The 25,633-nt window shown below is 38.2% G+C and overlaps 1 protein-coding gene across 1 annotated transcript in view; it reads right to left on the bottom strand.

The window, feature by feature from the left end:
* LOC106652664 (aromatic-L-amino-acid decarboxylase-like) overlaps positions 1-21,729 on the bottom strand; it is a 259,293-nt gene extending 237,564 nt beyond the window's left edge. The window contains exons 1-2 of the mRNA XM_014371756.2: positions 21,390-21,729; positions 11,395-11,508 (exon numbers count right to left, since the gene is read on the bottom strand). Of these exons, the coding sequence (XP_014227242.1) occupies positions 11,395-11,508; positions 21,390-21,590 (315 nt within the window). The 5' untranslated portion in view covers positions 21,591-21,729. The remainder of the gene's footprint in view (positions 1-11,394; positions 11,509-21,389) is intronic.
* Between the last annotated feature and the right edge of the window lie 3,904 nt (positions 21,730-25,633).

Genomic DNA, 25,633 nt, shown 5'->3' with positions numbered 1-25,633 from the left:
CAAAGCGCATAAAATATATATATCATTGTAAAGTTCTAGTCAAGAGCTTTCAAGTTCACTGTTCTAAATTTCGATTGAACAGTTTTAGTAAAAAAATATCATCTTTAAACATTCGCGAGTTTTTTTGATTATCAAGCAAAAATATATAGCCAAGAGACGACGAAGCATACTATATCTATGGATGCGATAACTCAGATTATGCAACGGGATTGCATTCTTAATGATCTCAAGTTACTAAAAATGATNGGCGGGGGGGGGGGGGGGGGGGGGGGGAAAGTTGGCTAACGCCACATCTCTCTCACTCACGCATGAAATAATTCATTTTATAATAATAGAGCGAGCAGTAGTATTTTCATCGCTATGCCGACACAAATCATTCATCATTTCTACATAAAGTTTTGACGAGGTCTCGGCCTTGGATGCATACTTTGCTACGTAACTAATAACAGCATGTAAATCCAAAATCGGCGTGAAATCCGTATCAGCTCGCCAAATTTGAGTAATAACGTTATTGAATCTCTGAATATAAGAGTCGTCCCGCTTTGGTTTAAATTGGTAATAAGCTGATTCGGCATCAATTGAGCTGCTGTCTGTCGTATCGTGTGGAAAATTATATCTGCAAAAGTAAACATTATTTTTTAACCTTAAACAATGATTACCACAGTTTGTATGACGTTGAAAGGAATTAATCAAGTTACTCAAGTCTCGCTTATAGTCTGCAGGCGCAACGTCCGTAAATCGAATGCCAGACAGATGGGACGTATTTACATTATCTGATTTTGCAGGATTAATAGCAAAGCATAATTTTTCGAAGTAGAATTTTACCAGATATATATCGTTTTCCGATAAATCAGAATAATTAACACGTGGTTCATCAGTGCAATAAAGAATCCCATAACATGAGGACTACCACGATGTTGCCACTCGAATCTATACCAATAATCAAATACTTTAAATAATGGTTTTAATACATACTTACTCATTCATTAATTCATTTTCTCACTCGAAGATAAATTTTCTACTTCGCAATCAGGCGATAATAGTCTATAAAGATCAGGCCAGTGATAATCCGCAGCCGATAATGTAAAAAAAAAAGTAGGCTTGCCTAATTGATTTACCATTTGCAATTGCTCCCTCGATCTTCGATGCCAATATGCGTTCGTTGATCGTAATCCAGAACAGTAAGCCATAATGCTATTTAGCAATGATCTATCTTTCAGAATTTTATCTCAAAGATCTGCGACAGTTTCATTATTTATGTTCATATTTTTTACATATATGTTCGACTTTGAAATGGCAGCATGACGGGCAATCGTATTCAATGCAAAATATCGGAATCTCGGATCCTTCGCAAAACGACCATCTTTATAAACCATTGAATATTTGAAATATTGGTCAAGCGTAATCGACATTTCTCTGCTTTGCAAATAATCGGCAGTTCCATAAGGAAACAAGACCGGAAATGCCGATGCTATATAACCCTCAGTCGTAAATTCATTAATAGGATTTATTTCTGTACTTGGATAGTTCAAATGCAATTCAGCATCTATAATTCTCTGCTGATCAATGTTTCCCAACTGTACGATAGAGCTATCTCGTATACAATTTTTATCACTTTCGCCTAAATCATCAAACTCAATATTATCATTATTATGAAGATGAGAAGAAACGTTAGGCAACAAATATAAGACATTTCCATCAGTCGGTAAAATTCTCAAATTCTCATATGAAATCACAACAGATTTATAATATATATTATTTTATGCAATAGTATGACGAAAAATGTCTTTTTACGCACATTTTTTAGTGCGCAAAAAGCGTTTTTGGACACTTGTGAGCGGTAAAATGCCTCATTTTGGACACGGGTGTGCGGTAAAACGCCTCATTTAAATGAAAGTATTTTTCGTCTCTTATTGCATAAAATTTTGTATGCAACACGTGCCCAGCTTTTTGCGCACAGTGTGCGGAAAAAGACACGAGTGCCGGCTATGGGCCCTTTTGGGCACTTGTTACATAAATAACTATTTTTTCAACCACACTAAAGCACTCAACACTTTTTCGCTTCGTACTCGAAACTGAGCAACTCCAGCTATTGTTGTCTTATTTATCACAAAAGTCGATGGTAATATTCGAAGGTCAATCGGCAATTCATCGATGAATTCTTGCACATTCTGTTTGAAATTAATAACGTTGCCATATTGTATTCTTAAATTGTATGGCGTAAATTTGGATGCCCGTTGCAACTGAGGATAATTTGAAAGTCCTTTTTTTAATAATTTCAACATTCAGTATTTACACATTTCACAGATTTAATTTCTCGTACACGTTATACGATTAACGAATATAGACCTCGCCGCAGTCCACCGCGCATGTGTGTGTATAGAGTTGGACATATTTATCCCCCCTTTTTATTTCCAACTACGCATTACATTTTTTCAACGTTATGTATCCAACATTATACGCATGTATATGAACCACATATTGATTCAAATCACCCAATTTGTCAACTATGTGTCAATTTTTTCGCAATGTTTTGTTTCAGGCGTATGGATGACTGACCGAAATAAATGTACATCATGTAATGACGCGAATAACGAAATATGCATCTTCAGTGAACATTAACACGCGGTCATACATAAAAAATTAATTATAACGAGTAAAAACAACCGAGTAAGGCTCTTGACTATTTTGCGATCAACGGCATTTTGATGGCGTGCAACAACGGTAACAAGACGAATTAGATTTTTTTGCAATTTGTACAAACAACCCATATTCGTGTATACACTCGTAATCATAGTTGAACCCTTCATAATACGTTCAAATCTTGCACGCACGTGATGGTCACGAGATTCTATTTTCTCCAATATTGAGTAAATTAATTTTTAACGTTGGTAAAAAAAATTGTGATAACAAATCGCACCGTTAACTGACAAATATCTACGATTCAAACACAATAAATATTTCTGATTGTTGGTTATATACCGATGAATCGGGCGTTTTTTTGTTGAACATATATTCTCATTGAAATCTCTGATACCGTAAAATAATATGTATCCCGATACAAATAAGCACACGTGGCAGATGCAATTTATATCTACTCAAAGCTTTACCCACGATTTACAAATTAAATGTCAACCATTTTGTACAATTTTGTGCCCAGTGTACGAATGATTTAATCAAGGAATATGTGACTAATTTTACGATCACGTGTAACAATAAATAGGCAAATTTATTACTCAATAACATGCGCCAATACATATTAATTGAAAATAACAATTAACGACTATGGAGAAAGACATACGGATGTTGTGTAACAGAAGGCGAAGGCTTATACATACATTGCAATTAAAATATTAACATATTTCAGCCGACCGTTACAACAACGATACAATATATTTGAAACAAATTGACGAACCACATACGTATAAAACAACAACGCTTAAGAAACAAGGTATATCTAACCGGTCACGAATACACATTTATTTTGACGGTGTGCCTCGAACTGCGACACGATGATATTCAGTTTCTTTATACGTAAAAAACTTCAAACAAAAACGAAAATTTTTTCACCGACAATCGTATTTATAACATATAAACAATTACAAAATGAAAAGTGCGAACAAAAGGTGCGCGGTATTTTACATAAACATTCCTGGGCTACATATTTTGCGACGTACAACAATTACGTTCAATGTAGCGATTGTAAAATTACACGACATTAAAATAACAATATATCCACGAAAACGCTCCCACGATTCATTCATTTAATAGTCTGCTAAAGGCAGCTCGTAACCTATAAAAAAAATCAAGATGAAAATTTGAACAATAATTTAAATATTAATAACAAAAAAAAATTAAAAAAAAAAAAAATTCAAACTACATACCGCCTACTGCGTAAATTGCGAGCATTTTTCAATATCACAATTGATCCGAATGACTCTACAAAACGCTCGCCAGCACATTCATCAAGAGTACATCCGCTGCAGTCACATTCGTTTAAATAAACGCTCTTTATGGTTAAAACGTCTTTCACAAGGTATTTCCAAGATTCCGCCAGATCATCCCACAAAACAAACCGCAACTGTGGAATTAGAGAAAGTCCACGATGAAAAAGATTAAAATATACTAACCAGCTATTACAATTTACTATAGCGTCTGTTTATATTCGTCAATCAAATTGATAACACGTTTTTTTGTACGTCACCGGTATCCAGGCGAAAATATTTCAAGATCCCCAATGCTTTGAACAATTCCGGCAATATCTATAAAAAAATTACAAAATTACATCTGCAACCAAAAAAAAAAAACAAAGAAACAAAAAAAAAAACAAAAATAAAGATAGGTACTTATTGGACGATCGATGGCCTTTTCCCAAATGTCACAAAATTGTGCGAAATAAGACTCTAACCGTACATTCATGCCATGCGGAACTACTACTTCCACAATTGTTGTCTCATCTGTAATCTCAATTTTGAACTCGCCATCTAATCCAGTTAAACGATCACGGACGAGCTGCAATTTCACATTGCACAATTGCAACACCATTGGAACCTATTGATAAAAACAAAGTTACGACACAAATTATGATACATATATAAAGAAAAAACAAACTACTCACCCGTATCAACTGTGAATATTTCGAAGCATTATCATTGTAATATACGCAACGCACGACACCGCTTTCATGTTCCAACTTGAAACTGAACACCCGGCGTCCATTACATTCACTCAAAGAGGCGACGGCGACAACTTCACCAACGAAACGAAACCTAGAACGAAATTGATACAGACATAAAATTACCACACAAACCAAAAATGAAAAATAGTCGTCGACAAAGTGGTAAACAAATAATGCGGCAAAACAATAAAACGAATAAGAATTATTAAGAAAAAAATGTACTCACTGTTTCATAACCTCAATAACGCGTCCAACCAGTTCGTAATTACCAATTTCAGCGAAACGAACTTTGCGTAAGGGCGAAGCCATAATTCCTTCGATGTTAACTCGTTCACCACAAAAAAAAAACAATAAAAGGAAAGAAGAAAAAGAAACCAAAAAAAAAACAATGCAAAACGCAATTGAGCAATATATTACACGTTAGCAGCGTGTCAGAATCACAACGGCGAGCTCAGCAACGACAAAATTTCTACGATACACCGAGAAACAAACACCGATCGCACATACCAACGACCCCAGGCGAACGTGCTCAACTGAAATAGCCAAACCGTCAATAACAACATTACTGACTATAACATGCAAGATAACGCACGAAATTTCACAAATATGACATCGAAGTTACGCACACGGACGATATTGAACGATCATACAATAATATACATCAACAGTTGAAAAGATAAAATTTAAATTATATTATTACAAGTTGCAACGAAAATATTCCCGCAAATCACGCGCTACTTCCAACGCATATTATTTCACCGAACCACAAAACATTTCTTTGAAATGCAGTGACACAGGAGAACATGAAAAAAGGCGAAAAACTTTTTAGGTTTTTGTAGATGTATTCGTTAATATAACGCACCAAATTCACTACTATTTATATAATCACGACACTGTGTGTATGACTGTGCATCCAGCTGCATTATGATGCCGAAGCACGATAATACACCCAGCTCTTAACCCAAGCGCGAGTTTTCGCTTAAATAAAAAATTTTTCAGACGAAATACAGCAATTTCAAGGAAACATATGAAAAATGCATAAACTGCATCCAAGTGCATCCAGCTGCATTATCACGCCAAGACACGATAAAACACCCAGTCCTTAACCCAAGCGCGAGTTTTCGCTTAATTAAAAAATTTTTCAGACGAAATACAGCAATTTCAAGGAAACACATGAAAAATGCATAAATCTGCATCCAAGTGCATCCAGCTGCACGATGACGCCGAATCACGAAAACGCACCCAAGTAACCCAAGTAACCCAAGTAACCCAACCGTCAACGCAAGCGCGAGTTTTCGCTTAATTAAAAAATTTTTCAGACGAAATACAGCAATTTCAAGGAAACATATGAAAAATGCATAAAACTGCATCCAAGGGCACCCAGCTGCATTATGACGCCGAACCAAAAAAAAAAAAAAATTGCACATTGCCTGATTCTAAGTTCTGTATCACACCAAACTACAATAATTTTTTCAATGTTATTGAAGAAAAATGCAACTTTCATTAAAAGTGCATATAAGTGCATAAGGGGTGACAATGCAATTAACGATTAGACAATCAGCACTCCGTCTGACAAAAATAAACAAAACCCAATAAGTTTTATGCAAATCGGTCCACCCGTTCACGAGAAACCGTTGACACAAAAAAATGATAAAAAATGCGAAGTTGCAGGTAGAACGACTTCGCTATGCTCAGCATAATAAATATAACGGTTATAGTAATGAAAATGTATTGTTATCGATTTTTTTTCTCTCTCATTATTGCACTAATTTTCTCACTCTCATCTTTGCACTTGTGGTATAGTCACCAGAGCCCACACGTATGCGCACTCACATCGTGTACGTACACACCGTGCTCCGAACGAGTCAGTATTGTACCGGCACGGGCGCACTCGAGAGCTCTCACTATCTGTACCACATTCCTATTATGTAATTCATAAATAAAGCATAAAGTAACTGAAGTAAAACAATTGTTGTTTAATCTATACATTACAGCACTCATTATTGCACTCTCATTTGTACGCTAAAACGCATCACTTCAAAAGTATTCAGCTAAATTTTTGTTGGAAAATATTGAAAAATGAGCCTGTTGCATTGGTTTGAAGAAAACACGTCGAAAAATGCGGTGTACACGATAATTCCTGGCAGAATCATCAGAAACAAGCTCCATAACATTTTTGTTTTAGTTTAGAGGATTCTGAAGGTACCGAAGTCGAGTTTTTTAACTTTTTTCATTTTTAAAAATTTGGCGTTATTTTGAAGTTGAAAATATGGGAAAAAAACGAAAAAGTGCACTTTTTTTCGGAAAATAGTTGGAAAAAAATGAAAATATCTTGATGTCACTAACTAGTAAAATAGTTAATAAATAACAGTTTGAAATTTCAAAAAGATCGGTCCATCAGTTTTTGAGATATGATGTACACCGTCTTTGAAAATGCTATTGTTCAGGAAACGCGTTTAAAGATTTTGAGGTCCAGTCCTCCTTCCTTTTTGCACGTGCATTAAAATGCTTATATCTCAGATAATTTTGCTCCGATTGGCTTAAAATTTTAACTGAATACTCTTGAATATTAAACTCGTCGAGACACGTGAGTTACACACGGCAGCCATTGAACGCGCAGAGTTTCGAGGTTATCGCCGACGAAGTGCGACAGTAGAAAAGTAAAAAGTCACCGCGTCTTGTGCTCGTAGGAGACGGCAGATATAAAAAAGCCGACCTAAAGATACGTGTGCGAGATTGCCCAGGAGGACTAATTGTCGTGCGTGCGCTCGTGTGAAAGTTCGCCGGTTAGGCAAGTTCCGCCCAACCGGGCCTGTGCAAGCCAGTGCACCAGTGCGAGTTTCACCCAGTTGGGCCTTTGCCAGTGACTGTACATGTGCAGACCAAATTGGACATCGCCACCCAGACGTGGGCGTCAGAGCGTACATCGTCGCCGCACGTGCCCACCGACACCCGGACGAGGGCCGAGAATCGGCTGAGAAACGGAGCCGATCCAACGTCGAGGCGCCGAAGATTTGGGGTTAGTTCTTAAGAGTATTTGCGAGTTATTGGTCGACGCGACTGCCGGGTCGCGGGCGTGTGATTGTGTGTGTTCGAGCTTGGCTGACGAGTATCGCAGCGGCGATACGCAGCAAGCAGAGTATTGGTGTGCGTGTGTGTACGTCGACATTCGGGCCGGTCGCATGAGGGCGGATCGCCCGCGGCCACGTACGCAACGCCTCGTCGAGATCAACGTGCGAGTGCCACGTCACGTCGGTACACGTGCACTCGACATCGTCACATAGATCGCGCGCGCAGCGGCCATATTGACTCGGCCGATTAGGCTCGTATCACGAGATACGATTGACGCGAGCGTCACGCGCGCCCCTGGTGGGCAAAGTCGGAAGTAAGATTAGGTCAAACTTGCGCCTCGTCGCGTCACATTGTAAATCATCGCCCGTTGGGTAATTTGAAGTGGTTTTCCGGCCAATTGGGCCTTGAATTGAATAAAGTACCGTATTTAATTTACAACATAGCCTATTTATTTCGCGACAATACTTTTCGCGGTTTTCAGTAGAAGTTGCCAGAATTCAACGGTGAGTCAGCGAGTCTACAGCAAGCTCGCACTGACAACGGGCCCAATATCCCCTCTGAGAGTAAGTGACCAGGTAAGGTGGTCCCATAATAAATTTATTCGACGGCAGGCGATTTGCTGCTTTTCCCTACCCCGGGGTCAGCCGTCCGTCGCAATATATCGCAGCTGCTTATGAATAAAAACACAGTGAAAAACTCTATGAAAGGAAACCTTTTTATAAAATGCCATGAAAGAAACACACCTTGTCGGATGCCGTGAAGAAAAACACACCTCATTGAAATGCTGAGAAGAAAAACATACCTCTATCAACCGCCATGAAGAAAAACACACCTCATCGAAATGCCGTGAAGAAAAACACACCTCATGGAAATGCCGTGAAGAAAAACACATCTCATCGAATCACGATTTAACGAATCACCTCGAAAATATCTTAGTTTTTCATACAGGTTTCTTTTTCTTCACGGCGTTTTAATTAAGTCTTACGGAGAAGAAGGCTTAAAAATGGCCGGTGATTGGGTGTGGAAAACCGACTCCTTTAGGCAAGAACGCGATGCGGCTTGGCGAGTTATAGTAAGCCGGAGAGAAGAGCGGGTGACGCGTGAAGTCCAGATCGCCGAACTGAAGATAAAACAAGTAAGGGCCGAACAGGCGAAAAAGAAATTGGAAGAGACTTTGGCCAAGGCCAGGGCGGCGCTGTTGGCCGCCACAAGAGCCTATGAAGACTCAATGAAGGAGGCTAGTTTCCCCGAAGTGGCGACCCGTAAGCCGACGCACTCCTTGCAGGGATATGTGTAAACGTGCTCTGTATGCAACTGCCTGGGAGTGAGGAGAGCGGCAGTATGCCCACGTCGAGAGGTGCATTACTTCGAGCCACATCGCAAACGTGAGGTAGCAGCTGTAGGTCCGACTGGGCCGAAGAAAGAAGGCCAAACGAAACAAGACGAAGAGTAGGCTAAAGCCTGAAGATAATTTTTGTTTTTGTAAACCTATATAGGGTATTATATATCTTTTTCTTTGTTTTTTTTCCTGGCGATAGGCCATATAATTTAATTTACTTTATCTTTTTAATATATTTTTTTGTGTTTTTATAAAAATAATGTTCAAGAATATGATTGAGTTGCTAAACCTGTGTAAAAATCACAACATTTATTTTTTTTGATGAGTTGTGTAATTGCGTGATCAAATGAGAAACAAAAACCAATCACAACCTTACCCTTTTTCCTTTTTAGGCTAGATTGCCAAATAAAATAGGCATTAAATTATTTATTTGTAATTTGAAAAACTTTGTCCAATAAAAATATCATTACTGGAAGTATAGGGGTTTCCAAATCTATTAAAATAGTAATTCTTTAGTAGCGAGTATGATAGTAGGGCAGTACAGCCTATATAAATGAAAGGTAATAATACCAAAAAGAGCAATTACCACGAGAGAGAGGTTATAGTCGAGCAGGTACGCCGAGGCTACCGTGCGTCTGGAGGGGGGGGTGTAACGAATATACTATTCGTTAGACTCTCTCCCGGCAATTGATATAAATTTTAGTTAATCATAAATGATATGTATTTCTAATTCAGCACGACAGATCGTCGGCCGACAAGTGGCGGTGCCGTTGGTGTACGACGAGAGGGGTGAGAGAGATGATTTCGAGGCTCGCGCCTAGGATATATAGGCCCGCGAGCCGAGACTGTTACTGGCTTTGATCCCGCTTGCCACGTTAATAGGCATACGTTTGCCTTAATATTAAATTGTAACTTCCCAATTACGAATTAGATTTGATAAGTCGAGTCACGGGGATTTGTGCGTGGGTGCAAGGGCCTTACATTACAAGGGTGCCATGCGAGCCATCCCGATAGGCTGACAGATGATTGTAAGTACCTGTTCGACTTAAAAGTAATCTCTCTCTCTCTCTTCGCACACAGAGCAGCGCAGCGGCTTGCGGAAATCATAGTCGTGCGCGCGCGAATTTTATCTTTGGCAGAAGCCAACTCAATTTATTCCTTTACTTGTCATCACGAGCTATTGCCTGATTTAATCTTAACTATTTTTGTGTGTCTTTAGCTTTAATATTGAATAAATCAATTTATTGTAAAAATTATAAAGCACGACTATTCCCTCAGCTAAACCCAATCTGCTCTTACATCTCACGGATCTGCCCGGTCGATTTCCTGTTATAAAATCTTAAATGTCATGGGCTTCACGACTTGCAGTATGCCCACTCACACTTACTTATATACGTGCATTTGCTGCTATTGCTGTATGGAAGATACAACATAAGAAAGATTGTATGCAATATATATTAGTGTGGCGATTATTTAAATAGCTTGACGTAATTGTTGCAGTAAAATAACCATAGAATTCATTCAACAATTAATATTTAACATTATTTACAAAGTTAACAATAACGAACCTGAATCAATACAAAAGTCGGAACTTACATACGTTGGGTCTTCTGTAACTGTCTTTCTATATCTAATATAAATACGCTCATTTATATTCCTATCCTTCATGATAATCATCCATAACAATCAGACAGTTACTAAGAGCCCCATGACTCTTAATTGTGCTTAATACAATAGCTTACATATAATTATCCTGCTGAAGTGGAAAGAGTGCTGGGACAGCGTAACGTGCTAGTTATGTTGTTTGTAAATTTTAACTATACTTGCAATATTATTTATAACAAATAAAGATCAAGTAATATTACATTATGACACGTGTACAGTACACTGTTTTATAGCACTGTGCTAAGTTCACATTTATGTCCTCTTTTCCGAGTTAAAAGTCGCCCTTTCTGGTACTGCGGAGTGAGGTTAGCGCACGAACGCAGCAAGTGCGATGGGACCACTGCTATGCCAGAATGTGAAACTCATGCCACAAAAAAGCGTGCCATAAGTGTGAACTTATGCCAAGCAATGCTATAAAATTATATTGAAGACTCTGCTATATTAACTTCACCTGACTATTTCCTAGAAAGAATTAAGCTCCGCTAACTGCGTGAGCTTTACACTTACATTCAATTTAAAATCGTTGTTTATTTGGAGAGAGTTAAAAAAGTAAATTTTCGAAAATTATAATCAATAAATATTTATATCTAATTTAAATCTACCGACCCATGTAGAAATTTAAATGTATTTAAAAACTTACCCATGAAAATCCAATGCATCCTATAGCATCAGATAACATATCACCGAGAATAGAAGGAAAAGAATTTCCTGATGGGAAGTAGGCATGAAACCTTGGATGTTGCCAATGTGTTATCTGAAAAATTTTTTTATGTCACTTGGATTCAGCAGTAATTTGAGAATGTGAATAAGTTTGATTAATTAGAAAAATGTATTCTTAACAAGGTGTTCCAAAATTGTTGTGTTAATTTTTTCAGAGCTTTTATTTTAAAAGTACAGAGAAATTAATTATTTTCCCTAAGATTAGGACAATGAATAGGATTTATTCATTTAATCAGACATGAGTCACGTACTTTAATTTCTAGTGCATTGCATCTTGGAGGCCCGTCACAATCGCTCTTCTAGGCACATATCGAGCGACTCCCTCAAGCCAGTCTCATTTCACCAACGTTCGCGACGTTTCTTGAACTTACCTTTTTCCGATCTCTTACAATTAACTAGCAATAAAATATTGTACTATTATTTTATTTTTCCCTTTTTCCCTCAAGTCACAACTTACTCACGTATGGCGTGGAATTAGGCAAGCAAAGCTTGGTGTATGCCATACAAGAGAGATAGACAGATAGATACTTTATTGGGCTAAGGGTGGAAAATTTCAGAGTCCTGCAGGATATTTTGGAAGCTTGTTGAAGCTATTTTGAGAAAATTGTTGAATAAGTGTACCGAGAGATTACGATAATGATAACAATAAAATAAACATATAGTATCATGAACATTGCCTCAGCTCAAAACATCCGCGTGTAGCGAGGGAATGAACATTTGGCCAACCGCGTATAAGCGAAATCCGTGTATACCAAAACGGCATATACCGGGGGCGACCGTATAATATCATAGTTAAAAGCACTAGTTAAATCTGTTTACACTTTAGCTTAACTTGCCAGGATGATTGATCGATGCAAGGTAATCGATTGTATAAGTCAATGAATGAATAAATGTAGCATTATCACTAAGAGCAAATAGTTATTTCGAGGCAAGTATTTCTGCTATAATAATCATAAAAGTATCGGTACTAAATAAGCTGCACCTCTCGATAAAATCAAAATTAAAAAATTCTGATTACGACACTGGAAAGCTGAGAAAAAATCCGATTGTAAAAGTCAATAAGCAAAAAAATTGTTTTTGAGATTTTAGGTTTTTCCCACCTTAACAGCGAGTTAGAAATCGTGATATCGCCTAATAATGCCGTGCGGGCGAGCTATTAGCGACTTGACGACTATACTTCATTTTTGTATAATCATTGTTAATATAAATATAATTGTTCTGTTTCGTCGAGAATTTCGCATTTACATGCGAAATCTCGTAATTCAAAAATATGGGAGAATAAAAAACAAACACTCGGAATTAAGAGGAAAAAATATGCAAAAAAACCTCTGTTTATTAAAACTGAACAAAATTTGGATGGTTGTGCACTCTATGCTCGTTGCGGATGAATATATTACACGCCGTGCGTTGTGTGAATGAATGGTTACACGCCGTGCGCTGTGCAAATTGTAAGTGCGGCTCAGAGCCGCCGAACGACAGCGCCTGTTGGTGCTGGGAATCACGCATACACTGTACAACGGCGAAGTAGAGGGGAGTGTGCGTGAATCACTGTGTTGGTCTAAACCATGAGCGAACTGGGCATCGTACGTATGCTACACTAAACGCGAGCCGGCCGGCATATCGTATTTCGGAGAATTGAAGTTACTTCGCGCGCGCGCTCGCCCATTCGCGATTGTCTCATGTTTAGCAGTTGTACATGTGTATGCGCGTTCGGTGAGGACTGAACATGTTCATAACGTCGCATGTAATATTGTTTGTACAACAAAAATTTTCCAATGTATAATTTTACATGTTCTTAACGCTTAATGGAGCTGAAACCTAAACATGTATTGTAGAAACATTGTGGAAATTATATCTATGAGAATAGTATCAAATTTTTTTGTTCAATACGAGTGAGATTCATAGTTATAGGTATTGTAAATAAGTCTATATAAGTTATAAATCAAACGCCCGCTGCAGTATTATTATGAATGCATATTAAATCTCTCACGTAAATAATGCTAAAATATACTCATTTCTGTTAGATTCAGATAACTTTTATCAAAAATGATTTATTGTTTAAATGAAAAATGAAAGTTTCATTTTATTTATGTAGCAGAGAAATTATAAATTTTTTATAATTCGATATAAGACCAAAATTATTCATTATTTACGCACGCTTTATGAGCTCAGCCTTGTAACGGCTGACCATAAGACCTAGGCCCTACCGATCACTAGCAGTAAGAATATGGAAACCATTACCATCACAGTGGATGACTGCAGTATAAGGTAGTCTCCCTACATCCGTTACCTGGGCCTGCACATTGACTCCAGGCTGAGGTTCGACCAACATCTCCGAATCGTCAGCGAAAAGGCAGCAAGAGTGGCTGGAGCCCTCGTGAAGATCATGTCCAACACCGTTGGGCCCAGAAAAAGCCGACGAGAACTCTATGCTCACGTCGTCGACTTGATCCTCCTGTATGGAGCGCCCATCTGGAGATGTGCGACGGAGACGCAGGCCTACATCTGTCAAGCGGAGGCCGTACATCGACAAGCTTGCTTGCGCGTGATCAGCGGGCAACTACACGTCTTCTACGACGCGACGTACGTGATAGCCAGCGTACCGCCGCTGGCCCTACTAGTGGATGAGCGAGCGCGCATATTTCAGCGCCACCCGGAGGAGGTCAAGGAAGAAGAAAGAAGAGAGACACTGAGAAGGTGACAGGACCGGTGGGACTGGGCCCCAAAAGGCCGATGGACACACCAGCTCATTCCGAACATCACAGCCTGCCTAAACACAATAGAAGACGCAGACATGTGTTCTTTCGCTGCCCGCGATTCAACGAAGAAATGGAGAGACTTCAACAAGTCCTCCAAGAAGAAATCGAGCTGGATAACATCGTCAGGTTTAACGACGGTTTCGAGTGGGTAAAACACACACACACACAGGATTCGCTCTTGGACTAGGAAGCTGGTAGGACGTGTGTAGCTCGCGCTCCTGTGTTTTTAATTCCTAATGCGGTCATACGTAGTGCCGAAGTATCTGTGTGAGCACCAAGTGTGCAGCTTGACGCGCCGCGTCGGTACATGTGTTTGCAGTTTTGTAGCTGTGCGTATACAGCAGTAGTGGTATTTTTTACTCTGTTCCGTGTTTTCTCGCGTATTGAGTTGTCGGTGTGAGCTTCGCACGTTAGTGTGAGTTCTTGACTCGTGCTGTAGTGCAAACACCGAAGGCATGTGCGACTCGCGGCATGACAACAGCCGTGAATGACGGGCTGCAGAGCCCGCAGGAGCAGAAGTCAATCGAGAAGTCTGGCGTGCCGAGCTTGACGGAGAATAGCCCACTGCCGTCGACGTGGACGTTTCCTTTCACAATGGTGAAAGCGATTATGGAGAAAAAAATCGTCGCTCCTTTGCATTGCAAGCAGAAGGATGCCAAGCTCCCGTCTATCGGTGAATTTGCGACTGGAACCATTGAGGATAAGATGGTACGGCTGAGCGGCCTTATACTGGATCTTGGCCGGTTCTTGCGTTGCAGGACTAACCTCCATAGAGAGGTGTTCAGTTAGCAACCGAGCCTTGGTATGGACTTCTCGGCGCTGGAGAAGTCGTTTGGGAGCCAAGTGCTACCTCGCCCTCCCGGAGCAGATAAGGCGGTCTGCACTTCCCCTCTATTCTCGGTCTGTGCGATGAGCAAGCGGCCTGCGGAATCGTCACTGGAAATGCGCGTATCGACAAAGCGTGGTACGGGTGTTTTAGGTCCTAGACGGTCGGATGAGAACAACAACGTGGCCGAGGAATTCGTCAACTACGTCCTTGTGGACAATCGACGACGTCACCAGCGCAAGCCACAGCCCCAGGTGCCATCCAGTGCTGAACGTGACCTTGCCTGCCAGCCTCAGAAGCCGCGTCCAAATGATCCGTCTACATATCCGACGTTCACCGACATCCTGAAGAAACTCAAAGGATAGCCACCGTTACAGCAGACAGTCGGCAGCAGCGTAAAAAACATCAGACGCAGTGCAACGGGTGCATTAGTGCTGCAACTGAAGAAAGGCGTAGATAACACCCCCAACCTCGGTGAAGAGCTTGGTAAAGTGCTTGGCGCTGCGGGTATAGCCAGTGCCCTGCCGCACGTGTCCAGGATCGAGATCAAGGTCTTGGATGAGTGTGTCACCAAGGAGGAGATCACCATGGCACTGGACGCTCTGCTGGGCGTTCCGGTGTCTAAACGCGACCCTGTGAAGTCCCTGCGAAAGGCATACGCAGGAACAAAGGTGGCTGTAGTCGCACTACCGGACAACCTGGCGGCCACAGCGCCGAAGCTCGGCCATATAAGGATCGGCTGGGTGAATTGTCGCATCCGTGGTCGCGAGGAGGCTGCGCGCTGCTACCGCTGCTGGAGTCCTGGTCATATGGCCGCTCGCTGCAAGGGTCCCGACCGCACGAAGCTCTGCTATCGATGTGCTCAGAAGGGCCATCAAGCAAAGGACTGCAAAGGCCAACCGGCGTGCGTTCTCAACCAAGAACGAGGAGCTGACAACCATCGTCACGCGTCCACAAGTTCGAGCTGCCCTTTTGCACGGAAGATCACCCAAGCCCGCCGATGATGAGAATCTTCCAGCTCAATCTCAATCACTGCGAGGCTGCCTAGGACCTGCTCTGCGATACTATCAGCAAGCTGCGCATCGACGTGGCCATCCTGTGTGAGCAATACAAGAACCTTGCTCCACCCAACACATGGCTCGCCGATGCCAATGGTCAAGCAGTTATCTGGCTGCAGGGAGGAAGTCCGCTGCAGGAGCGCCTGGCGAGAGTGCATCCTTACTTCTCGTGGGCCTGAATCGGAGGAATTTTCTTTTTCAGCGTCTACGCTCCACCAAGACTCTCTTAGATGGAATTTTCTGCCTTCCTTGAAAACATCACTGAGGAGGCCCGTGGCAGTAGGCCCGTTGTCATTGCGGGGGACTTCAACGCATGGTCGACGGAGTAGAGATGTAGGGTGACTAGACCGCGGGCGTCCATCCTTCGACCTGACGTTCGTTCGCGAGTCTCTCAAGCTTAAGTTCGATCACCACCTTCGAACAGTTAGCGCGAAGGCAGGTGGTGTGATCGGTGCTCTCATAAAGATCATGCCCAACTCTGTCGGGCCCAGAAGTAGCTGACGTAAGCTGTATGGTCACATCTTCGACTCCATACTCCTGTATGGAGCCCCCACATAGAGCATAGCCGCACAAAAGCGAGCCTACATTCGCCAGGTGGAGTCAGCCCACCGACGAGTCTGCCTGCGTGTGATCGGAGGACGGCCGCATGTCTCTTACGAGGCGACATAAGCGTTTTTGCCGGCATACCTCCACTGACTCTCTTCGCGGACGACCGAACGTGGTTCTACGTTGCACAGTGGTTGGAACAGTATTAAAAAAGCACTTAACCTCAGTGTCAAGCGTATGAGGCACAATCAATAATCTAGACATAGTTTTAGATTCAGAAAGCCACGACGAATCTAAAATCGTTGCCCTTTTTCATTTAGCTATAACCATCCGTACTCTACGAACAATGATAGGAGCATCGAAATTAAGGAATTTTTATAAAAATTTATTTAAACAATTTGATTTTGTCAAAACATTTCATTCGTTTTCTCGATGAGAAAAACTGATGATGATCATCGATTCAATGAGGAACATATATAAATTCATTTAAATTTCATTAAATTATGTTAATAATATTTTATAAACAATTAAAATTTATTTTTTCATATGCGTGAACTTCTTATAACACTCATTGTGACAAGTTTTCATCGCAATGGGACGCAAAACCCATTCTAAAGATAATTATTATTGAATATAATCGGAGTGATCTATTTAAGCGACTAATTTTCATAAACTATTTTTGAATAGAATCATCGTTTTTAAGCTCCTATCTTTGTTCGTAGAGTACTGATGGTTATAGCTAAATAAAAAAGGGAAACGGTTTTTGATTCGTCATGGTTCTCAATCAAAAACTGTTGTACAACGGGTTGTGGAGGAGACGATTTCGAGCGAGTCTGCGTGTGTTTGCAGAGTTTCGCCGACATCGTACACGTTTACTCAGACAGAGTAGAAATACGTTTGGCAGTCACCAGACTGATGTATGACAAGTGACCCTAAAGAGGGTCGATGTTATTTGTTGCCTTGTAGTTTACAAGTTTTGCAAACTCTACGTTTAGCCCTGAGAAGGACTAATTTTGATGCAGGCTGTTAATTTGCGCAGAAGAACTGGCTGTGACCAGCGGTGACCAGCTATGACTGATGTTGACCGGCTGTGACCGATGTTGACCGTCATGGAGGTGATGGTCGGATGGACGACGACGTCGTTGTCGGCTCGGGCTGCTTAGCTATCACATGACTCGCGAGAGTTGAGTGACAGAAATGCCGATCACTTTTCTGTCCAACTTGTAAAGTTGAACAGTCAAAAGTCAAAAGACAAAAGTCCAATCACTTTTCTATTCTCACTTGTTACAAGTCGAACAGTCAAAAGCTGATTAATTTAGTCGAAAGGGCACTTATACTAGTACTCTGAACTCGACCTTTCCTCTTGCAGGCACGACTTTTTAGTGGCGTTGCGCCACCTGGCAGCCGAGTCGGAAGTTTGAAAAGTCAAAAGGTGGGGAAAGGTGTTGAAATAATAAGTCGAATATTTTGTAATTTAACCAAGTTCACTATTGAGAAGTGGCCCTAGGTCAAAACTCTCGAGTGCTCGTCGACGCGAACGCGAAGACGAGAGTCGATGTGCTCTGGATGGCTGCCGAGAGACGACTGTCTCTAGTTGGCCAAAGTGGCTCGCTTATATACACAGCGACCACGCGCTGATTGGCTGATGCCGCGAGGTGGGGACGAGTGCTGCAGTGCACGTTGTTTGAGTGGGGACGCACGCAGAGGTCTCAGCGTTGGTGGGGATAACAAAACTATTTTCCCCCCTCATGAGAGCACGCCGCTCGCCATGGTCTATTCATCATCATTTTCACTATATTATAAAACTTGTAATTAACTGTTAATTTTTCTACGTAAACATTTTTTACTCTCTGTACCACTGACGGACACGACAGTACTTATATACTGTGCAATTTACCTAATTCTGTAAACCTCTGTACATTGTACCTTCTCACTGGGCCATACGGGGTTCTACCGCACGGTCCGATCAAATAAACTTTCAATTTAGCCCGTTTCGGGCCAAACGGACGAAATTTCCCACATTTTTTCCGGTGCTATAAACTTTGTAAAAAAAATATCTGAAAAATGTTTAAATAGTCATTTCTGACATGAAATTTTATGAACTTTTCGAATCCGGTCGCAGAATTATTGAAAAAGTTGAGGAGCAAAAGTCATGAACAATTTTTTATTTTTAGTGTCCATGGGGTGTAGACATAAAAGTCCAAAAGTCACAATATCGAAATTCAACATGGTGGACAACAAATGGCGCCTCGTAAAAAAAAACCATGTATAAACTTGGTTAATTTTTTTTCAAGCCAACCAAGCATCTAGGAAAAAAAACTTTACTTACAAAAAGTTCTTCGAATTGTTTAAAAAAGACCCCTGAATTTTTTCAGAATTTTCCGGGGAAATTTTTGGATTTTGGAAAATGGTCGGAAATCAAACATACAAAAAATGATCCAAAAAAAATCTTAAAAAATTCAGACATGTTCTTTGAAATATTCTAAGACTTTTATAACCCTTTTTCGTCAAGTTCTTCATTTTCGAGTTATAAAAACTAATTATGTTCTTAAAATAAATATAATTTAATTTTTTTACTTGAAAATGAAGAACTTGACGAAAAAGTGTTATACGATATAAAAGTCTTAAAATATTTCAAAGAACATGTCTGAATTTTTTAAGATTTTTTTTTATCATTATTGGTATTTTTGATTTCTGACGATTTTCAAAAATCCAAAATTTTCCCCGGAAAATTCTGAAAAAATCAGGGGCCTTTTATGAACAATCCGAAGAATTTTTTTTAAGTAAATTTTTTTTCCTAGATGCTTGGTTAGCTTAAAAAAAAATTAATCAAGTTTATACATGGTTTTTTTTTACGAGGCCATTTTGCTGTCCACCATGTTGAATTTCGAAATTGTGACTATTGGACTTTTATGTCTACACCCCATGGACGCTAAAAATATATGTTAGATTCACGGATCAAGTCTCTTTTGATTCGAAAATTGAGGTCGAATCAAAATTTTTTTCAAAAAAATCGTGTTTTTTGTTGTTTAATTGTTGATAACTTCTGCTCCTCAACTTTTTTGACAATTCTGACTCCGGATTCAAAAAGTTCATATGATTTCACGTCAGAAATGACTGTTTAAACATTTTTCAACTATTTTTTCACAAAGTTTATAGCACCGGAAAAATCGTTGGAAATTCCGTCCGTTTGGCCCGAAACGGGTTAACTATCAACCAGGGTGGCCCGCTCAGAGCCTCAGGTCGCAGTATAGGCTCGGCGATGACTTTCCCTGAGGAAGTCCTCGTTTTTTCGCAAGATGATCCTACCGGGTTGTGCGATTAATGCTCTAGGTATAAATACGGTCTCGGCGATGACTTTCCCCAAGAAAGTTGCGATTTTTATCTATACTTATGATTTGATTATCTTTATTATCTGTAGTAATAAAAATCTTTCTGAAAATAAAATCACCAACACCTACTCACTCAAGAAAAAATTTTAACTTTACACTTATTTATAAAAAACAAGGTAAAAAACTTTTTTCTAGAAAGCGAACGTTGTACATTAGCAAAAGCAAAGTAACAAAAGTAACATATTGTTATCTAGCTACGTTGAAATACTACGTTGAAATAGCTACGTTGAACGCTCGTTTGAATAATACCTTTAGCGTAGGTTTAGACACTGGCGCTATCAACTTAAAAAAGTCCTTAGACTCATACTTAGCATATGTGGCTACCTACACTCACTTATATTTGCCAGTAAAACTTCTTCAATTATTCAATTCCTAGGCTCATTTAAGTACTCCTGTATTAATTTTGAGTAGTTTTATTCATTTTTGCTAGAATAAACATAAAAGTATCGATACTAAATAGACTGTACCTTACGATCGAGCTGGAATTTTAAAATTTTGTTTATGGCAAAGAAAAGCTGAAAAAATACTATAAAATTATTAAATAAGTCCTCAGACTCATTAAAAAACGCTTATATTGATTTAGAGTTGTTGTATTCATTTTAACTAAGATAAATATAAAAGTGTAGATACTCAATTGAAAGTATCTTGCCTTTTTCAGTTTGATTGAAATTTGCACTGGAAAGAAGAGCAAAAATCCTATCAAAAAAGCTAATAAAAAAAAGAATTTTTTTTCGATTTTAGGTACTTTCCTCCCTTAATTTGAGGTTGAGACTAAGACCAATAGTCAATCGAACGAAATTCAATTAGATAGGACTTATTTGACTCAAAAAATTAAATTCAACCGTCTTTATGTATCGTATTAGGGTTATAGAATCAATTATATCAAATGTTTTACAAGATAAACTGAGACATACGTGACTGAAGATACATGAATGTACTATAATAATTAGAATTAAAATAATACATTGAATTTTGATAAAATCTATATAGTTTATTCTCCTAAAGATATAGTTTATTGTAGAAGAAAAATCTATTTCAAAATAAAAGTTATCAATCATACATTTGTGCGAATCATTAACAATAGAAAAATCGTACTGATAATAATATTTTTAAAAAAGCACGCTGAAAATAGAAAATAATAATCAATGATTAACATTAAAGATGCGATTTATTCATTTTTGTCTTTTTCAAGCTTTGTTATAATTTAAAATTAATCGAACGTAGTGTAAAGTTCAGTCTCGATTAAAACTTTCTCTCATCGTAACTGCAGTAGCATGATAAAAATTTAGTTTTTTAAATTTCTTCGTCACTTTGATATAGCTAAAAAAACTTACGCCAGGCATTATCTTCTTTTCCACGTCATCCATTATAACTTCCCATGATTCAGGCTGTTCTGGAGGTTCTGCAGGTAACAGAGGTCGCAAATATCCTGGTTCAACGTCAGGGGTAACTCTTCTCCTATGTATATTGCTCATAAATTCGCATATATAATCAATCATTTCTTTGCCTCGAAAGCTAAACTCTTGTAAGTCCATTATAGTATCTTTTTTAAATAATATTCAGATTTCCGTGTTGCACAATATTTTTCAACTATGAATGCGATGAAAAAAGACTTTCGTATTGTAACTAAGGATATTTGCACCTCACTGAGTTGAGACTATATTCAAAAGATGTGATCTTGCGCAAACGCTTATTGTGCCAGTAGTCTTAAATGTGCTTACTCATGATAGCTTGTACGTGTGAAAATGTGAGCAAAACGATCCGTCGCAAATCAATAATATGATATATAAAATTCACTTTCGAAAAAGAAAAGGATAAATAGAAAATAAGTCTATCCCCTTTTTTTTAATATAAAATTTGCTGTCAATTTTTTAAAATTTATAAACTGCTTAAACAGTAATGAGTAATAATTCGTTATAAATGAAAATTCTATGAATTTATCGAAAGATCAGATTTCGCCTTTTGAAAAATACTATGAAATGAAAAAAATGTTACATTAATTACATAAAAATAAAAAGATATAAATAAAAATAGTACAAGAAAATAAACAATTACAAATAATTTTGATTATAAAAACGCTCTTTACTGTATTTTTCTTTTAAATGCAGCACATTAAATTTAATTATGTTTTGTCAACAAAATAAATGACTCTTATAAATTTAAATTGATTCGAGTCTATTTTACCTGACAAAAATTTTTTATGCAAAAAAATATTTGTAAGCTTTTCTTAACCTAGATATTCTAAACTGAAATAATTAACTCATAATGTTTTTTACCACAGTAACAAACAGTTCATATGATTTTTTAGAAGTTTCTATTGTCAATTCATAACAGTCAAAAATTTAAATGTTAAAAACAAAATTCATTTTTTGATTTTATTCGTAAAGAAAAAACTACTTTACACTATAAAAAATGTTCGTCTTGAAATTAGAACTGAAGGGCATTGTATAGTGAATTGTCGCTTTTGGAAACTACGTTTGATCAGTTCGTATACCATGTTATATTCGTATACTATGTTCGGCGAGCTGCTGCTGCTCGAGAAATCTCTGCTGCTCAGCGAGTCGGCGTTGGTCGTTGTCATCGCGCTCCAAAACCATGATGATTGGGAACAGCAAAGGAAATGAGGAGTGATGAACGGGATGAGGGGGTCATCAAAATATAGAAATAAAGAGAGAGGAGATGTAATATTTCTATATATCTTTATTGTAGGTTAATGAGTTGTTGCTTATAACAAAGCTGTCGATTGACTGAGCTTTTCATTTGCTTTTTTCTTCTTCATCAGCGCTGCGCACTGAACGTGGTTGCGAACGTCAAACGTTCGCTACAAATATTTCTTAAAGAATATGTAAATATTTTGTTAATACAACTTTTATTAATGTATTTCATCATTATTACCTAGACTCGGTATTCGTCAATATCTGTAGGTCATCCAACGTCAACGTCGCAGCAGACATCTTCCACTAAGTAATCAAAAATTTCTTATAACTATTCATTTGAGTAAAAATGAGAAACTAAGCATTATCTATTTACAGTCGAAAATGATAACCAAGGCGATGATATTGACGACAATGTCATAGATGAGCTACACCGTCTGGGAATAAATGCATTTGTTCCCCAAGATCAAGTTGGTAAGTAAATGATCAAATCAATTTTGAATAATTTTTGTACTCATTAGAACATTTTATATTATAGGCGGCGTATTTGAGAATGGTGTCCTACCCGATGAGAGGATTCGGCTGGCACCTCTTCAAGTACGAATCGAAGATCTTGGTATTGAAAATCTTGGTATGTACGATGCAAATATATAATTTATATACAAAGATTATTATTAAATAATTATTTTAATTATTAAACTTTTTTTCTAGATCGTCAAAATATAAGGAGGCCACGAGTAGATGATGATTCCGGCGATGAGAACGTGTCGCGACAGGCAACGAAGTGTCGGAATGGGATGGATCGACAACGCTGCAACGGTAACTATATTTTAATTTTTATCATAAAATTAAACTTATAGTTACTGCAGGTACTCTTTGACTGTTTTTATAGCTTTGAAATTTTTAAAACGAGCTTTTTATTTAAAAAATCGGTAGGGAGTAGTAGAGATTATTGAATAAGTAAGAGAAAAGTTTAGAGGTGATATTAGAAATATAAAAAAAAAAGAAATATCTTATCTCAACATTATTTGAGCATAAATTCCGTGATACTACACAATAAGGTTAAATAATTAATACACAATAGTTACTAAGTTTGCCTAATTAAAGAACTTTATCCTTTCCCTTAAGGTAGATACTAATCGATTTTTTTCAATGTAGTTCCGTATGATTATTGTCTAAAATTTATATTTTTATCGTATTTATAATGTACATGTGCCCCTATAGTTAGTTTTATATATTTCAATTAATTTTTGGGTAGTCATTTAAGAAATTTTGAAACAATTTTTGTATTACCGGTAGTTTGCAGATTTAGAGAGGTATTTGAGTAATCATGCTCCGAAGTTTAAGGGTTAGCCTTGATTTGCTTCATGCTGTTTGAGGGTGGACCCTGTGACTGACGAGCAATGTAACTCAAACATTTAATAAATTTTTGTTGCTTATAGATTTGGAGTGATAATTAAGCGTTAGTGCTTTAAAGTCTAAGGTTTGGCCTTAATTTGCTACATGCTCATTGAAGGTGGATCCTGTGACTGAGGAGCAACATATTTCATCAATAGCTCAAATATTTAATCAATTTTAAGGAAAGCATATGAATATCTGTTTTTTGATACATATAGAGTGGTATTTAGGCGATAGTGCTTTCAAGTTTAAGGGTTAGCCAGGGTTGCTTCACGCTGATTTATGGTGGACCCTTAGACTGACAAGCAACGTTGCTAAAATAACATTTACTTTCGACTGTAATCAGTTTTATTTAATCGAACGTTTTTTTTATAATTTTGGGAAAAACCACAATGACAGGGTAATATTGTGTTTTGTATACACAAGTAGCTGTGTGCAGTTTCCCTTTGTATGTGCAGGTTGCTATATTGCTCGTAATGTACGTGTATTGAGAAACTATGTTTTAGACGCGCTGCACACATGTGATGAGCTCTTAGAGCACTACATTAGATTCACTAAACTCAGCGTAATATATTCTTCTTAAAGTGACCTCGTAGTGATGATATTATGTCTGATTGTCTGTAGAATTTTTGACATTTCTTATAATTTTAAAGCCTCTATTTAATGTTCTTTTTTTCGGCAGAGACTTTGACAACAGATCAGCGACTTATTCATCAAAAGCATTAGAATAAAAATTATACTCAAATATGTCATTCGTGTTACTGTTATAATATTAATTACAGGATTGTATTAACTTTAATAGTCTTGGCCTTAACTATTTAGATCGTCCAATAGCCCGCGTAAAAATCTGAACAATTGGCAATATATGTGCAATATATTGGCGATTTATATTTGCAATATATGGGCGCATCATTCGCCGATATATTGCAAGTATAGTGGCAAATATACACTAGGGTGGAGCGAAGTAGGCGAAAAATTTTAGATCACTTTGGAATAGTGTTCAAAGTTTATCTTTTACACAAACAAAACAACAGCCGTTCGCTAGACGTTGGCAAATGATATTTTCTACTGCAACCAGAACGTCAAACTCCGTTTTTTCGTATTTTTTCGTTTTTCTCGAATAAAAATTGAAGTTAGAGCCAAATGAACGAAATAAAACGTACCGAACCCTTATAAATTGATTCAACCTTTTTTAAAATACAATAACAATCAGTTTTGATTGTTATAGTTACTCCTAAAAACTCTTGTGTTACTGGTATAGCCCCAGTAACGACGATTTTTCGACTTTTTTTGCGATTTTTTGTGCATTTTCGATATCGTCCCGAATGCGTAATCTGTAATAAAAAACAAGTCTGAGACCGGTAATCGCTTTGTCAAGAAGTACACTTTGAAGGTACAAACGCTCATTTTGATCGAGCTATAAGGAAAAAAACGTACCGAGCTAAAACATCAGCCATTTTTTACACTCCTTATACTATTTTTCCATGCTATCGAAAATTGGCACTATCGATTCGTTCAAAAAATTT

Source organism: Trichogramma pretiosum, unplaced genomic scaffold, assembly GCF_000599845.2.
Source record: "Trichogramma pretiosum strain Unisexual culture from Peru unplaced genomic scaffold, Tpre_2.0 scaffold88, whole genome shotgun sequence".
In the NCBI taxonomy this organism is placed as follows: Eukaryota; Metazoa; Arthropoda; class Insecta; order Hymenoptera; family Trichogrammatidae; genus Trichogramma; species Trichogramma pretiosum.
This window is presented reverse-complemented; position numbering and strand designations above follow the sequence as displayed.